Raw genomic sequence first — 17,605 nt, forward strand, 5'->3', positions numbered from 1 at the left:
ACTGAGAAAGTTTGTTTGCTTCTCTGCTCCGCTGGCGCGCCAATGACAATGAGAATTGTTTGCATGACTGTGAAGTTTTATTGACAACAGTTTTTAAGCGTCATGCTCTGCTTACTCCACATATCCAGATTAAAATCTTCTGTGACATCATTCACAATAAATTATGCTAATAAAGCATGCATTGACTAAATTCATTTGGCAATGCTTGCTACTTGCTTAACAACATGCTGTAAAAAACATTTATGTTGTTTGGTAATAAAATGATATGAGTTAATAAAACTAAAGCGAGTAGAGTCCTTTAAAGGATTAGCAGCAGCAAGCACAGGCAAATCGTCGCTGGAGCGTAAACGCAATGAGCAATTTTTGCTCTAGATCCTTAAATATGCTTCCAGGATCAAAAGGACATTCATTTTCGTACTGCTGCGCCTCAAATCTATCGAACCGCATACAAGAATTTTCAAAATCGAACAAAAAATTTCGCAATAAAAATTTACAGGGGGTGGCTTGCAAAAATCGGTCAAAAAACACAAAATCCTGTTTTCCTGCCAAACTACAAGGACAAGAGTGATGTCCTTTGGCATGCAAGTAGTGCTCCTTAAGACCTTTCAGAATATACCAATCAAAGGACGAAAGTCCTTACAGGAGCTGAGAAAAACAGCTTTTTTCGTATACAGAAAAATGGCTATAACTCCCGAATCCTTGCCAGGATCAGGACGAAATTAATGCCAAACAACGCGGATTAAAAAGGACTATCGACTGATCGTCCTTGTAGTTTAGGAGTAAAACAGGATTTTGTGGTTTTGAACAATTTTTTGCGTGCCCTTGGCTGAAAATTTTCAAGTCGCTGGACCCTAGATGACCTCATAATCCTTAAATGCAGTTCCATAGAGTTTGCTTCTGTGAATCTCAACAGCCATAAGTTGTGGTCCTGCGGCAGGATATAGCCGAGTTATGGCTAATTTTATTTAGTGTAATTGCTTGCGCTAGTAAAATACCATTGCATACTTTTATGCACATAATTTTTTTAAAATTCGTCTTGCAATAATAAAACGCATAAATTTCAAAAAATTGTAAAATCGTTTGTTTATTTTACGCTTAAAAATCTTAGATTATAGGCACTATTTGCTGCTTTGCTCTAACTTTAGCTGATTTCGGCCAATAAACGCTGGCCATAAATTTGTTGTACATGTTTTATATATAGAAACGAACATAACTGTTCGCGTTGCAGTTCATACAGCGGCTAGCAAAAAAGCAGAGCCTGTTTGCTTGACATAAGTTTTGTAACAATTGCAGCCAGTTCGGTTAGGAGCCATGCAAATTGGGATGCTGCCCGTTGCTGTTGTGCAGCGCCTTAGCCACCTCTTCCTGCAGTGTGCTTGGCGGATCCGAGACAATATCTGTGTGCATTGATAGGTACTTTAATTTGTTCGTGACAGCTGCAAGTGGAATTGAAGAATATAAATAAATGAAGTAAAGTTTAAATTCAATTACTTACCGGGTCGCAGATCAATGAGCGAACAGTGCTGGTCAACCCAAAGGAAAGCGGTGCGGCGCAGCTCATCGAGGCTGGCACTCGAGACTGTGGACGTATATGAAGCAAGCAATGGCTCTAATATAAGACCCAACTGCAAGTAATAAAAATGTAAATGAAATGCAAGCTCAAACTGTGTGAACGGCGCAGCTTACAATCCAAAACTTCCAATCGTTCATCGTATTATAGCGCACATAGTTCTCGAATAGCTGACGCACATGCTCCGTGCCCTGACGCGTTACCGGCGCGCCATTTGCAGGCAAAATTGAGTGCAAATGTCTGTAATTATATAACATAAGTTAAGTTTCTATCATAAATTATATACTAGATAAACATACGTCAGTGAATTGTTAAGCGCATCGCGTTCCATTTTGAGCGCTTCGATTTTATCCTTGAGCACATTGCGCTCCTGGCGCAGCTGCTTGATGTGCTCGGCGCCCTTTTGCAGCATTGCCGCCTTGCTCAGCTTGGCATTGGGATTCAGCTGCAGCTGCGGTATCAGCGCATGCAGCGTATCAAAGCCGTTTTTAATATTATAGCGCCGCTTCTGCTCGGCATGAATGTGGCCGGCACGACGCTGCGTGTCCCGCGGCAAATACTTTAGGCTCGATGACGGCGACAGCGGCGAGTCCTGCGAGTCGTGAAACGGCGACTCGGGCGACAGGCTCAAGCTGCTGCCATAGCTCGTTGTCGTTTGGCCAAAGCTAACCATTTTACTTGCAGGCGGACTGTGCAGCGACGTGGCCGTGCCGCTGGCTATGGCCACAGGCAACGAGGCGGACTTCTTTGGCGAGTGCTGCTGCGACGGCACGGGCACGCTCACAGGCAATGGCAATGGACTCGCTGTATCGCTAACTGTATAGTAAGTGGGTGTTATGGCATTGACGGAAGAATTTTGATGCTGCTGGGATTGTTTGCTGTTGGCAACAACTGCTTGCAGGCGTGTGTCTGTAATTAGATCGGAATTAGCAGTTGCTACTGTGGTGAGTAATCAATGCAACTTACTTGAGGTGAGCAATTGCGCTAAGGTGCTGTTGAGCATGGGATCGCTTGTGGCCTGCGATAACAGCAAATTGCTGGTGCTGCTGTTGTTGCTGTTGCTGCCATGGCCATTGCTGAGCGGCGAGCCACCGCCTGCAGCCACAACAGTGTGTTGCTGATGCATTGAATTGCTGCGCACGCGAGATTTGCCCTTGGCATGATATTTGGGCACAGCAAACTGCTGATGTTGCTGCTGCTGTGGCTGTTGTTGTTGTTGCTGCTGCTGCTGCGGCTGTGCTGGCTGCTCATGATGTATAAGCTTGGGCAGGGATACGTTAAGCGGTAAGCTATTGGAGCGATGCATCTCCTTTGGCAAGATGTTTGTGCTGGGCGTGGCCCAAGAGGCAACGCTCACAGCTGTGGGCTGCTGTTGCTGTTGTTGTTGTAGTAGACTAGTGACAGTTTGTGGCTGCAGCTGCAATTGCTGTTGCTGCTGCTGTGAATTTGTTGCCTGTTGCTGCTGCTGTTGCTGGCGTGTCATTTGAAACAATTGCTGTGTGCTTAGACCCAAAGTAAGCGAAAGTGATTGCTGCAGCTGAAACTGTTGCGGCTGTTGCTCCTGCTGCAAATAGTTTTGCTGCTGTTGTTGCTGCTGCTGCTGCTGTTGTTGCTGCTGCTGTTGATTGACGCGTGGCACATTCAAAAAAGTGCCTGTCGATGCGGATTTCTTAAACTGCGGATAGGGTTTATAACTTATTGTATTGTAGGCACCATCGTTAAGCAAAGTTATTAAATCCGTATTATGTGGCTCAGCCTTAACATTAAGCTGCTGCTTGTGCTGCTGCTGTGGTTGCTGCTGCTGATAGTTGTTTGCATATAGAAAACTTGGCATATTATATTCATTTTGTTGCTGCTGCTGTTGCTGCGTTGGAAAGTGCAAACGCGTTTGTTGCTGCTGCTGCTGTTGTTGTTGCTGCTGCTGTTGCTGCTGCTGCTGTGTAGTTTGATACGGCTGCAGCACAACGCCTGCAGCCATTTGCTGCTGCGTCTTTTGCTGCTCCGCCAGCATTTGCTGATAGAGGTTCGTCTGATGCAGCGTGGGCTGCGCCTTGTCGTAGTTGTGCGGCTCGCGCGTGCTGCGAAAAGGACGCAGCGTATTCTTAGCAATGCGTCCATTGATGACGCTCTTGCTGCTGAAGCTGTCGCCGGACGAGCAGCGATTGCTCATATCGCTGCTGCCAAAGTGTTTGCCCACATGCTGGCGCACCGAGTTGCTATCCAACATTTGTTGCTGCTGCTGCTGATGCATTTGCATTTCATTAGCCGCGCGCGTTACCTCGAATTGCTGCTCAATGTCGCCATAGTTCATATTGTTAATGGGCGTGTTCAGCTCCAGCATGTTGGCATCGTTTACGCTGCTGCTGCCCACCACATCCATCATGTTGTTGTCGTTGCTGCTGCCGCTGCTGCTGTAGAGCGTGTGTGGCGCGCCAACAATTGCTGAGATGCAGTAGTCATCGCTCTTGAGCATGTCGGCATCGGTGCCCTCCTCGGGCACGGGCGGCAAGCGGGACGATGTGGCGGTAAGCAAATCTGCAAGAAATTTTAAATCTGATTTAAATAAATTGTAAACTGAGCCGTGCCACATGCCAATTCACCTGAGAAAGTAATGTCGATATCATCTAAATTCGGTTGCAACGGTCCCAGACTGGGCTGTATAAAGTCCGCAATGCCCGCACCGCGCGCTGCAAAAACACACAAATTGTTATTAACAAATGTTAAGCGTAAATAATTTAAAGGGCGCTTACCAATTTCTCTGGAATCGGGAAAGGGAAATGGCACATTGATGGCTGAGAACAAAGTATCTGTAGTCCAGTCGTCTGGAATCAAGTTTCTATCATTTGGCGGTGACCATTCCAGAAAGTCCAGCTCACTCTTCTGTAAAAAGGAGAAAAAATAAATTAAATATTTGATACATTCTATAGGTTTCTATGTTGAATGCATGGATTTTGAAAGGAATACAAATTATTATTTATAATAAAAAATATTTTATTTAAGCTTAGACATTTCTAAACTCCAATAACTCATTGTACGATGAATTTGAATATTTTCAAAATATTCTAGACAGATTTGAAGACACTTCTAACAAATTCTATCAAAACTAATTGCTATTAAAGACTCCAATATTAACAGATATCATTCTAGTTAACTATATTTATGCTTGACAAGCAACGAAATGTGTATAAAGAGCTGGTCTAATCAGTTAAGCCGCCACTTGTATCGCACTAATTACTTTAAGCGATGGTTTTAGATGCGCCTAAGCGATTCAGAGCTGTCGTGTCACTTTAGTTGCAACAACGCTGCGTGTTTGAAATGTCGGTGAGGCAACAGCGACTGCTTAACATTCTGCACTACCAGCGCTATTTAGCCCTCACCGATATAGACTACTCCACCAGTTTGGATCAATATATAATCAATGGCAATTGGCGTTTGTCTAGCATACAGCTGGGACTGCTGGCGCTTATGATATGGACATTCTACTGCATTCTAGTGGAGCAGTGCATCTATTTTGTGGACATGAATTCGAGCACTGCCAACAGCTTCTATCATCTGCTGGTGCTGGCTACGCCCATTGTGCAGCTGTTGATACATTGCTGCTGTCGCTTGCAGCAGCAACTGCAGTTGCATCTGATACAAACGCTCGCGGACTTTGCTCAACGCTTGCAGGTGAACACTTTGGAGCTGGCAGCGCCTTGTTGGCTTTGTCGCCTTTGGTTCGTCACTAGCGTGTTGTACGCTTTGCATATCACAACATTTGGCTTATTCTATTGGTATGTCGATCGCAAATTGGCGCATCTGCTGTCGCTTATCGTTTTCTATGTGCATATGGTGCGCTCTAATTATTTAATCACTTGCTACTCGAGTTTGGTGTTACTCATAAATAATTTGCTGCAAGCAGTTGCTGAGAAATTGCAAACGAGCAGCCAAATGTCACTCGAGCAATTTGCTAGTTATTTGCTGCTGTTCGATGAGCTGCATTTAGTTTGTCAGCAACTGTTGCTGCAAGTCTATGGCGGCGTCTTGCTGCTCATATATCCGTATCTAGCGCTGGATACCACCTGCATACTTTATATATCTGCCATGAACGAACGCTATTCGGTGCTGAAGGTGCCTTTGGTGCTCAGTTGGCTGGTGCCGCTGCTGCTGTATTTGTGTCTGCCGCTTATTATAAATAATCTGGATAAACAGGTGAGTGCTTTAACCATTTGGCAGAATTTCACCAGTTAAAATAGTTAAAAACATAGCTAGGAATAGCTAAGAAAAACGCTTCCGATTTTGTTAGATTTTTTTTTTAACTATGTTGAGAATTGATGAGCGTTGAGAATTGTTTAGCTTTCAATATTTGTTTTAGCTTGAAAAGTAGCTAACTTTAGCTTTAAAATAGCTTATATGCTAACACTAATAAATCGATAAACGTTTTGTAGCTTCTTTTGCCAATTAGTTTAATTAAGATCTACAGATTGCGCTTGTCGCTTAGTCACAGGCTAAGCGACTTTTAGTTCTAAGCATGCCTTTCACATTGCTGCACTACCAAAGTTTTTTGGGTCTAACAAACTTGGCTTACTCCAAGGCCTCCAATCGTTATACGTTACGCAGAAGTTGTGGCTCCTGCTGCGCTCAAATTTTGTTGCTGTCGCTTGTGCTTGGCTCTTTGTATGAGTTGCTTACAGGCAAAGGATTATACAAGATTAGCATGCAATCGAGAGCAGGCATAATCTTTCACTTTCTGATGAATATAGCAATTCCCATTACCCAACTGGCCATAACTATTTGGCTGCAAGTGCAACAAGAGCTGCAGCTCAGTCTAGCGCAGCGTCTAACTGAGTTGGTGTCGCAATTAAAAGCGGAGCAGCGCATTGGAAACGGTCCGCGCTGGTTGCTGCGTGTTTGGCTGTGCTGCTGCTGCTTCTATTCCGTCCAAGTGGTTTACTTTACGTACGCCACATGGCATCAAGATTCGCCTTGGGATCGCATATTGACGCTCTGCTGCTTCTACATGCATCTTGTGCGGCTTGGTTATGTCTTCACTTGCTACACTTCATTCGTGCAAGTTGTTCAGACTCTGCTGAGCGCTCAATCTAAACGAGTTGTCAGGATTAGATCGGAGCAGCAATTGACTGAGTGGCTTTGCATTCACGATGAGCTGCTGCTGCTTTGCACCGATGAGTTGGTTGAAATCTATGGCGTTGCCTTAATCTTGGGCATATTTTATTTCATACTGGATGGCACATTCATTTGTTATATTTCCACCTTGGAGGAAAACTTCTCATTGCTGCAAATCGTACTCATACTCAACTGGCTGTCGCCCATTTGGATATATATGTCCATGCCCTTAATGATCAACGATGTAGCCAGACAGGTGAGTCGATTCAAAATCTTTCTTCCATAATTTCATCGATTCTTTGCTCCATTACTTCAACTTATTGTATTGGCTGTGAATTCATTCAAGCGCATTGCTGTTGATTTAATTCAAAAATGTCGCGCAGCCCCTTTGGGAGTTTCCACACAAACACAATTAGTTTAATAGCTTTCAGTATAAGCCATAAATGCTCCATGACTTTGTTCCATTTAGTTCAGTTCCGCTTAGCTATGGTCGAAAATCAACGCAGCGAGCTTTATCCATTCTATTGGATTTGTCGTTATCTCGGCATCTTTTGCGTTGATTTCAATACGAAACTAAAGCGTCTCGAATTTCGCTACAACCTTTTGAGCTATTCGGTGCATCTTTTGATGCAATCCTATCTACTCGGCTGCATGGTGGTGTTAATTTTGTTCTGGAGCATGGGCTTTGTCAGTGAGATGACCACAACGGGCAATCACTTTGAGCGTCTCGTGCTATTTGCCGCTTGCATTTCGCAGTTTCTGCAGAGTCTTTGGACGCTCGGACTGCAGCGCACTCAAGTGCACATCGTGCGTCAGTTGGAATGTTATCGACGCAAATATTTGTCAGCAAGGCGACTTCGACTGCCGCTACGTCTGTTCTGGCTAATTCTCTTTGCTACTGCCGTTTACTTGGTCAACTATATGCGTTCCGGCTTGATCGGCTGGTGGTATAATCGATCGATTTGGTTTCTGCTCAGCACTTTGGGATTCCCATTGCGTGTGCTCATCACCAGCTTTATGCTTGGTCTATACATCTGCCTCATTCACGTTGTGCGCTCCGTGCTGCGTTCCAATCAAGCGCAACTGGAGGCATTAGCTTGGGAGTTGCAGCAACGCAAACGACTGTGCAACGTTGTTGTAAAACTACGAAATTGTCTGGATATCCACGATCGATTGTTTGCCTTGTGTTCAGATGAGTTCAGTCTGATCTATGGCTTTAATATTTGGCTGTGTCTGCTATTCTCATCGCTGGATGCCACCAGCATTATCTACATCGTTACAGTGAGTGAAACAAATGAAACTCTATTGGCTCACATAGCCATGACTGCCATTTGGCTCTCACCAACGATGCTAATTACAGCGACTGGTTTCATCAGCAGCACTGTTCAGACTCAGGTATGTCAAAAGATTTGAATTACTTCACTTTAAGCTTGAGCAGGCACTGCCTAGAGATTTTAAACCGACTATTCGGACTATTAATAAATAAATGTACCCCTAATAGAGAATTCTGTGTCTTCTAAAATTAGCTTTAAGCTGATTTTGTGTTAGTTTGAGATTCATATGGCCATTGAGTATATATAGTGTTGATAAGAAAGACTATTTCAGTCGTTGCTTCTATTAAAGTCGTGTACTTAATTTTTTTAAAATGTAAAACAAATCAAATTGATAAATCTTGAACGCTTGCCCCACACTTCAAGTATACAATATATAATTTATAGCAAAATATTTGAATTACTTCACTTGAATTGAAATTGTTGGAGGCGCAACACTTAGTGATCTAAATGGAATATTATTAAATAAATGTAGCCCTTTGGCTTCTAATAGAGAATTCTGTGTCTATTAAGACTAATGATATTAAGACTATTAAGGCTAATTATAGCTTTAATTAGCTTTAAGCTGATTTTGTATTAGTTAGAGATTGATATGCCCATTGAGTATGTATATTGTCGATAAGAAGTCGTTGCTTCTATTAAAGTCGTATACTTAATTTTTTTAATGTAAATCAAATCAAATTGATAAATCTTCCGCACTTCAAGTATTCAATTTATAATTTATAACTTGTTAGTCATTTCAATATCAATTTATAAATGAAATACGTTGTAGTAAAGGATTAATCAATTATGCAAAGCCCATTTCTTTGATTAGAACAAGCCATTTAATGTTGCTGCTTAGCCATGTCGCTCAGTTGTTGCTGCTCGCTCATGTCTATCGGTGTTGACCTGCGCGTATACTTAATAAGCCTTAAGTGCTTGGGCCTGCTCTGTCTAACGCACAATGCAGAACTCGCGGCTAGCAAAGCGAATGAGTTGCAAGCTCTGCTCAGTTTGCTGCTGATGCAAATTGTCGCGGGCTCAGCATTCGCCTATGCTACGTTCAATCCACAGCTGTTCGAGCTGCCCATTTACACGCGCGTGGGCAACATCTTCATGTTGTTCAACTTTCATCTGGCCTGTCTGTTTATATCGCTGATTTACCTGTGTTTCTATATAAAACGACGCAGTTTGGCCGCATTGCTCGCGCTGCTGCTCGAGCACAATCGCCTGGATCTGAACAATCGGTTTGCGCGCAGTTTTGTGATTCGCTTTGCCATCTATGTGGGACTGTTTACACTTTGCGGCATTACACACGTCAAGGCACTTACTCACGCCCAGTTGGCACCTCTGCCCTGTGCGCTGCTAATCGTAATGTTCACCTACAGCTATTTGCTGATTGGGCTTATCGTGGTGCTCTACAGCTGCTTGGCGCAGCTTCTCGCTGCCCTTTTGCATCTTTACAATCGAGATTTGCTTGCTGCAGCCGCAATCAGTGCGAGCCACTGTCGCTTACGTTTGAAGCAACGCAATCGCTTAATCCACATTTGCCACCACCAAGTGAACTCGCATTTTGGACTGCTTATGATTCCTCTCGTAATCTACATGGTGTCCACAGCGCCCGGCGGGCCTTTCTACTTCATAACAATTGTCTTGGAGCTCAAAGTGAGTCGCGAGGGTCTTCAGAATTTCGCTCATGCATTCGTGACGAGCTTAATGTGGAACATTCCCTGGCTCTACTCATTAGTGTTGGCACTTGGCAATGATTTTGTTACACACGAGGTGCGTATCAATCAATTCTAATCGAATTGTTATTAAACAAAGGAGGAGTTTGCGTTAATTAATTTATAGAAAATGTAGCTGAGACGAGTTCACAATTAATTGGAATTCTATCTCACTATATTTCAATCAAAATTATAGAAAGCAAAGCAATTTTTGGGTTTTGTGTTCGTTTTTGAATAATAGCTGCTGCTATTTAATATTGTTTACTAATGTAGCTGAGACGAGTTCACAATTAATTCAAATTCGTAATAAACAGGTTGCCATAGAAATCTCTAGCTAACTATCTCCCTACTTTGGTTTGAAATCTTTCAATCAAAATATATATAAATATAAAGCAATATTTGGGTTTTGTATTCTGTGGTAATTCCCCAAACTTTGTTTACTTATAGGTTATATTTAGATTTGGCTCGTCTAGCCTGCAAGCAATTACTCAGCTTGAATATAGTTTGAGCGCTAGTATATTAAAAATTTATCTTAGATAGCGCCAATTAATTAATGTAATGTGTACTCAGCAATTATTGTAGGTCAGTTCAGTTAATGTCGCCATGTCTGTCTGTCATGAGCTGCGCTTGTACTTGAGGCTACTAAACCTCGCGGGCATGTTGTGCTGTCAGTTCGAGGCGGAGTCGTGTCTGCTGCAGTGCACCAAATCCTCAGAGCGCTACGCACTCGTCTATGCGTCTTGTGTGCTGCTGCTGACGTTGAGCGGCTTTGGCTTCGCTCAGCTGCAGACGCAGCTGCTGTACATGAGCATACAAAGTGAGACTGGCAATTACTACGAAACTGTTAACTTTCGTAGCTTCTGCTTGGTGCTGGCGCTGCTCTATGGCTGTCTCTATGGGCGACGCCGGCGACATCTCAGGCTGGTGCAGCAGCTGCTGCAACTGAATCGACTTTGCTATAGCCCAAGCTCCGAACGCTGCTTTCGGCGCTACTTTGTCATCTATCAGTCGCTGCTGCTGTTGTGCGTCTTCAATTATGTAAATGGCGCTATTCAAGCTTATATGTTCGATCCAGCTGTGCTGCTGTTTATCACAGTTTACAGTTATGGCTTCTTTGTCATTGGGCTGCTGCTCATATTCTTTGTCTGCCTGCAACGCATTGTGGTCGCCGGACTGGCCCACCACAACGAGTTGCTGCAACAGGCTGTGTGCAGACGCGTGCTGCTCCAGCGGCAGCAGCTGCTCACGCTCTGCGCCGGCGAACTGAACGATTGCTTTGGCGATGCTGCCGATTGTAGCTCTGGTGCTCATCATGGCGCCCACTGGGCTGCTCTATTTACTTAGCACAGTGGTGGATGGGAAATTTTCTCATTACTATCAATACGTCATTGTTTTCATTTCGTCGCTGCTTTGGAATGTGCCTTGGCTGTTAATGGTGGCGCTTATGTTAAGCGTCAATGTTATTAACATTGAAGTGAGTTTAGCCGTGACAGCAACCAGTGCGCTTTACATTTTTCGTTTGTTTATCTTTGCAGGCAAATAAAACGGCCAAGATATTGGCCAAAATCCCACGCACTGGCAGCGGCATTGATAAAATGGTAAGTGTTAAAAATCAAAAACAATAATAAATAATTCTTTTTATATGCAGGTTGAAAAATTCTTGCTAAAGAATCTACGCCAGCAGCCTATACTAACCGCTTATGGTTTCTTTGCTTTAGACAAAAGCACGCTGTTTAAAGTAAGTACAGCTAACTGGGCTTAAACTAAATTCTGTTTAACTTTCAACTTCATCTACAGTTATTTACTGCTATATTCACCTACATGGTTATATTGGTGCAATTCAAGGAAATGGAAAACTCCACAAAATCTTTACAGCAAACATAACTTACCGAATCGTAGGTCAAGCAGCCAATTGCTTTTGATTTATAATTTTTGCGCCATTTTCTGTACTCAGCTTTGATAACAGCTGCATGACGTTTCCAGTATTTGCCTTCAAGCACAACGGTCTGTGGGTGGAAGAGAAGTTTATATTGTAATAATAATGTTGTAATCTGCTTATCGCTATATATATATATATATATATATATATATAGTGCTACCTTGCACATTTCGCTTTGAGTTGGCTCTGCACTCTTGGCTGGTTGCTTATGAACTGCGCTGCAAACTCAATAGTTAAGCTAATCATGCGGCATTTATTATAAACAAATTGTGAATTGTTACATTTGTTAGCTCTCGATAAGATAAATCTTTATACGTTTGCCTATCTCTTCAGTGCTTAAGCTTACAGACAAATGCGATAAGGACAAAGATTGAGTGAGCAGCGCGACGATTAATCTGCTAAAATATTTAGTTTGTAACTGCTTAATCTTTGATCTATAAATAAAGCAGCAGCGTTAATCAAATATATAAATATTTAAAGGGGGGTGCAGCGGCTCTTATCACGTGCTGCCTGCTCAGAGAATTCGGCTATATTTATATACTCGGGACTATTACTGCCAAAAGTCGTGCGACAACGATCACGCGTCAATCGAATGATGAAGAGTCAACTGCCTATGGCTTTGGGCTATGACTGTTGCCTCACAAATTTCATGCCGATAGCCAAAGTCGCGGGGATCCCGAAATTATTGATAAGCGCATTCAGTTCAGCGCTTCATAATTGATATTTTGATTTTGCATTTGTTAATCTTCGCACTTGGATTGCACAATCTGCTGAAAGGCTTACCGCACAAACGTTTGTCGACTGAGCGATCTTGGTTACTTACCTGAGGATTACTATGTATATCAACGTCCAGCGGCGATGCGAATTGACACACCGGCGTTCTGCGCTTTTGTATAACTGCAAAGGGAACAGATAGATATATACTCAAAGTCGGACAGTGCAAAATATAAAAATAAAAACAGCGTGATAAGATTCGAGCAGTGATAAGACTTGGAAGATACGCGCACTGATGCTTTGCCCAGCAATTAAGACGCGTCACGTGTTGCCAACTTAGTCAAAGTTTCACAACAAGTCAACAAACTAAACGATATTTATCAGTTATATTTACATGTACTAGCAGCTTAGGCAGACAAACGTGACTTGGCTGCTTTTGTTACTAATTTAATTTAATTGCTTGCCCATATCTATTTCAATTTGCTTTGTATTTAATGCGTTTTTAATGCCAAATTTGTTTGCCAAATTTATAGCAGACGCGCCCACTAAATAGTTAACTTATCTGTAATCTAGTTTAAGTCTTATAATTAGTCAAACTGCAAGTGTAAAGCGCTTTACAGACGTCATTGTAATACAAAGTTTATATTGTTTATATTTAAAAATAGCGCTTAAAATTTTCCACTGCCTGCGTCTTGCTGTTGTCAACGTTTTTATAGAGATAATCAGTTCTGCATTTGTTTTGCTTCCGCAAATGATGTAACGCCCCATGGAAAGTTTCTCTGCCCCAAGCTGGGCACAGCCTAAATCGCATATCACGAAGATTTAAGCAATGTCATGGCTATAGATTTTTAGTCTATAAATAAATTGATTGTGCTAATTAAGCAAATCTCAAACAATGTTGCCAGTTTAGAAAATATGTTAAACATATGTTTAAATTAAAGCAGCCAGCAATCAGTCAAATCGCAGGCAAACAAAGTCGCAGAGCAGAGCAGAGCAAGTGTTTAAAATATGCCAGACAGGCAACGCTGATAAGACGCGTTCCACTGATAAGAAAAGTAAGAAAAGTGCGACTCGACGCGAGTATTGAATCTGAATCTGGGCGCGAAGACCAATGAAAAATACTGCAATAAATGTAAGTAATATACTAACGCTATAAGAAGTTGCCTCATTTAAATATTAACTAAAATTATAAAAATATATTACAACAGCTTGTCATACAATTTTCTTTTTTATAACAATTATTGTTGTATTTTTACTAACACTATTGAATGTTTATTGCTTTAAATTTAATTTGCCATATTGTTTTCTATTGTTTATTTTATTTTCTATTTTGTTTTGTTATTTTTTATATAATATTATAAATATATATATAACAACAGCTTGCCATACATTTTTTATATTTATTAAAATTATTATTGTATTTTTATTAACACTGTTTATGGCTTTAAATTTAATTTGTCATATATTTTTCTATTGTTTTGTTATTTTTAGAGCTGTTAATATATTTGTGCACTTATCACTTCATTGACCATTTGTATGGATTAAGTCCACACATACTTATTAATTGCTTAATTAACTGTTTGCTCCACTTACACTGCATATGCCAGCAACGCCAGATGACATTGTTTAAACGTATTTTGTCCTTCCAACGCAATCGCACACCTTTGAAATGGTTCCATTTGGGTGACGTGAGCTTCTGGCTGCAATGCGAATTGACAAATTGACCAAATGTTAATAATGTAGTTTACATATTTTTGCATGCTTCTATAAATAATAAAACATTTGTATACAAATGGACAGATTATTTGCTAAATATAGATTCACCCATAACCCGACAATGGGGCGACAATCTCTAAAGAGAATCTGCGTTCGAATCTACGCTCCCAATTGAGAATTGAGTACATCAAATGCATTCTGCGCTCAATTAGATCTATTATTATTATTTATAGCAAATGCGTATAAAACAAATAAGAGTATCAATAACAATTTCCGCATGTAATAAACTAATCAATATTAAGTTGAAAAGATGATTATGATTCACATACTCAACTCAATAATAAACAAGTGCCCACTTAACAGCTGCATTTGTTGTTATTGTTGTCATAGGCACACACCCTCAAAAGCGTTAAATAAACAACTTAACTTAACAGTCGACTGCATTCATAAAATGTTTGCAACTAAATTCCCAGCACCCGTATAAAAAATCTCGGAGAATAACAAAAAACAATGAGGGGTATCACCCCAACAGCTGTTGAGCATAATTATTAACATTTAGCCTTTTGTTCGTAGCAGTAGCAGAAATGACGTTTTAAGCTAAAACTGGATTTGAAACTGAAACTGAAACTGGCTAGACAAGTCACTGATTAAGTTAATAACAAAAACTATTTGTGGACTAGTTAATAAGGCATTGAGCAGACAAAAGTTGTCACTTTTTTAAACATAGAGCTAAAAATAAATAATTAATTATTTATTATATATTGTGGGCACATTTTGTTATCTAAGTGAATTTAAGCGCGAAAAACGCACTGAATGAAAGTCCTGCAAAATATATTTACAAGCTGATAACAGTCAGAGCGAAAACATAAATAAAATTAATCAAACTGATAAGCGCTTGAAGGCAATAAAATATGTTTAACAACAATACACAAACAATATCGATATAATATTCAAATGCACTTGTGTGCGTTTGCTGATGACTAAACCAGAACAAGAGGACGTGCTTGAAACTCAATATAAGCGAAAAGTTTATTGAGTTCAATAGTTTATATTGTAGTAGTAGTTCATTGGTCTAGTTCAGGCTGCAGCGCATACAAAAGTCGGACAAGCTTTTTATTGTTTTGATATTATTATTGCAATATTATTTTTTCGGTTGCTTTTGCCAACGTGCGCAGTAATGGGAGCTAAGGTGCTGGGGGCCAAAGGCGGCGCAAAGTTTGCGCTTAAGTAACCCGAGCAGCAGCAGCGCAGTCGGCGTCGACTTCGACTTCGCTGCAACATGTGCTACGCTTTGTAGCCCATACCACAGTTCCAATTGCCATTGCTTAAACATAATAAAATCACGTTCTGTTTGCATGTTAATGGCGTCTTACCTGTAGGCCAGGTTCATGCATTTAAACAGTTTGGTCAGCGAAGTTTCAATCTCCAGATGCGAGGTGACCATGCTCATGTCGTTGTCATCGCACTCGCGATCCATGTCCATGCGCGGAAAGTGCACCACAGTCTGTGGCACATACAGCTGCACGTCGCGACAAGTGTTTGCCGGCTCGCCGGCTTTGTCCAGGCTGGGATCCTCTGGATCCAGCATTTTCACCTCACCATCATCCTCGAGATCATCCTGCGCCTCCTCGGCCTCAAAGTGCGACACCATAAACTGTCCCGAGTGTATGGACTCGCGCTCCGCCTTGGAGGCGGCCAGCATAGCCGCCGCTGCCGTCAGCTCTGCTGCAGTGCTGCCCGCAGTTCCATATTGCAGCTGCGACAATTGGTTAAGTTGCTGCTGTGAGAGCTGCTGCTGCTGCTGCTGCGATTGTTGTTGTTGTTGCTGATGCGGGAACATATTGTTTGTGCGTTGATAGCTCTCGTATTTGTTCAACATCATTTTTTTCCTTTTTGTTTTTTATTGATTGTGGCACTTTGAGTAATTACGTTTCGCTTGTAGTAATTGTTTGTTTATTTATTCTTAATTGTTGCAGCAATTTCTTGCATTTTATACATTTTCAAATTATGTATAGCTGTAATTGTAATTAATTGAAATTTATTATACAAGCGCGCACATGTTTCAAAATATTGTGGCTCAAATTAACACTTGGAGTTTATTTATGACAATTTAGAAAATTCACACTGCGCTCCACTATTTTGTTGATATTTATAAATTAGCACATTTTTTAATTGCACCCCAAATTTACACCACACACTCGTACAAATTATTGTTCTCTTTTTCTACACACATATAATTATTTTTTATTTTTTTTCCTGCACTTGTTGCGTTGCCTTGTTGTTGTCCACTTGACGCCTTTCACCGACTCACGATGGGAAACACGCCCGCTTTTTACGCGTGTGCCGACGCTATATCTATGTAGTCACAATAATCAGCATTTGCACGCATACAGGCGCACTCTGGTCTGTGTTTGTGTGCGTGTGTATGGCAGATAATAAACGCTCAGTAGCTGATATAACAGTTTAACTGTAGAATCTCTCATAAGCACTCACGAGTCGCGACGCCGCGTCGCACTTGACGACTTTTCAATTTCAGAGACAGAGACAGAACTGATCAAGCGATCCACGAAGCAGAGCTGGAAACCTGTGGGATTGCCATTGGTGTGTGATTACATACACACATAGGCACACAATCAAAACATAAAACAGCTGACACTAGCACCTTGGCTCGCTCTCGCTCTCTCTCTCTTTCTGGCTGTCTGTCGAGTGCGCTCTCCCCAACTATCTCTCTCTTTTTGTTATCAACAAAGGAATTTTTTCTGGTCAACGAACAAAACTTTGCTGTACTGCTGCGAACGGCAGCGCGCAGAAGAAGAAGCACAACAAGTTATTTTTCTCTTCTTTTCTAATGCAAAACAAAAACAATTACTGCCGTTTCATTAAATATCATGGCATACATAGTATTAATTTCAATTCACGTCATACATGCATTTCAAATGCTGCATTTTATTTGGTTTGAACTGGTTTGCTCAACGCCAACGTGCACTTTTGACCTCTGCTTTTAGTCAATTACATCTGAAATAGTATATATGTACGCACGCACACACACACACACACACAATCACACACTGCTGCTGTTGGGGGCGCGACTTGCAATTAGTATGCATCTGATTCCGGCGCACTCACGACAAGCAAACGACCTTGACCTTGACCGCGCACGCGTACGTTTTCACGCAGGTTTACTGCTAAATTAACCACTCATATCAATTTATTTGTCCCACTTTTGCGACGACAACTAAACATCAAAATTCAGAGTTGTGATAACTACCCACCTGTTACTTGTCACAAGTAATGCTGACGAAAGTAGCAGCTTTCGCGATAGACCGCAAACCGATTATTCAGCACAGCTGTTAAATTCCGACTGTTCAGCCCTGGCAGCATATTGAATTCTGTTCGCCGCAGGCGCAACTCTAATAATTTCTTACTTGTCACTGTTGTTAGTGATGGCCATTTATTGTTTAATAAAAATTTCACAGTGAACAGCAAATACACAACTGATACATCGAATGGTGTAACATATCGATTG

General features: G+C 41.5%; 1 protein-coding gene across 3 annotated transcripts; it reads right to left on the reverse strand.

Moving 5' to 3' along the window:
* Positions 1-1,082: 1,082 nt before the first annotated feature.
* LOC108607690 (protein WBSCR14 homolog) lies at positions 1,083-17,353 on the reverse strand. 3 transcript variants are annotated; one of them, XM_017998665.2, is made up of 12 exons: positions 17,206-17,353; positions 15,453-16,434; positions 13,957-14,063; positions 12,473-12,546; positions 11,600-11,716; positions 4,321-4,450; positions 4,171-4,257; positions 2,537-4,123; positions 1,870-2,479; positions 1,687-1,810; positions 1,496-1,625; positions 1,083-1,436 (listed from the first exon to the last, which is right to left on the reverse strand). In XM_017998665.2, exons 2-12 carry the CDS (start codon positions 15,959-15,961, stop codon positions 1,303-1,305), a joined length of 3,609 nt encoding a protein of 1,202 aa, XP_017854154.1. In that variant the 5' UTR covers positions 15,962-16,434; positions 17,206-17,353; the 3' UTR covers positions 1,083-1,302. The 3 variants fall into 3 exon arrangements, with proteins under 3 accessions (XP_017854154.1, XP_017854153.1, XP_017854155.1); XM_017998664.2 differs by having other exon boundaries at positions 15,453-17,353; XM_017998666.2 differs by having other exon boundaries at positions 2,537-4,105; positions 15,453-17,351.
* Positions 17,354-17,605: the final 252 nt, after the last annotated feature.

The sequence above is a fragment of the Drosophila busckii genome, chromosome 2L (genome assembly GCF_011750605.1).
Source record: "Drosophila busckii strain San Diego stock center, stock number 13000-0081.31 chromosome 2L, ASM1175060v1, whole genome shotgun sequence".
NCBI classification, from domain to species: domain Eukaryota; kingdom Metazoa; phylum Arthropoda; class Insecta; order Diptera; family Drosophilidae; genus Drosophila; species Drosophila busckii.

Bases quoted from the DNA above. Each gene is read 5' to 3' on its own strand.
- LOC108607690 (XM_017998665.2), bottom strand. From the start codon at position 15,961: ATGATGTTGAACAAATACGAGAGCTATCAACGCACAAACAATATGTTC. The intron at 4,258-4,320 runs GTAAGCGCCCTT...GTGTTTTTGCAG, and splicing joins TCCCGATTCCAGAGAAATTG to CGCGCGGTGCGGGCATTGCG. The intron at 1,437-1,495 runs GTAAGTAATTGA...TTCCACTTGCAG, and splicing joins GCTCATTGATCTGCGACCCG to CTGTCACGAACAAATTAAAG.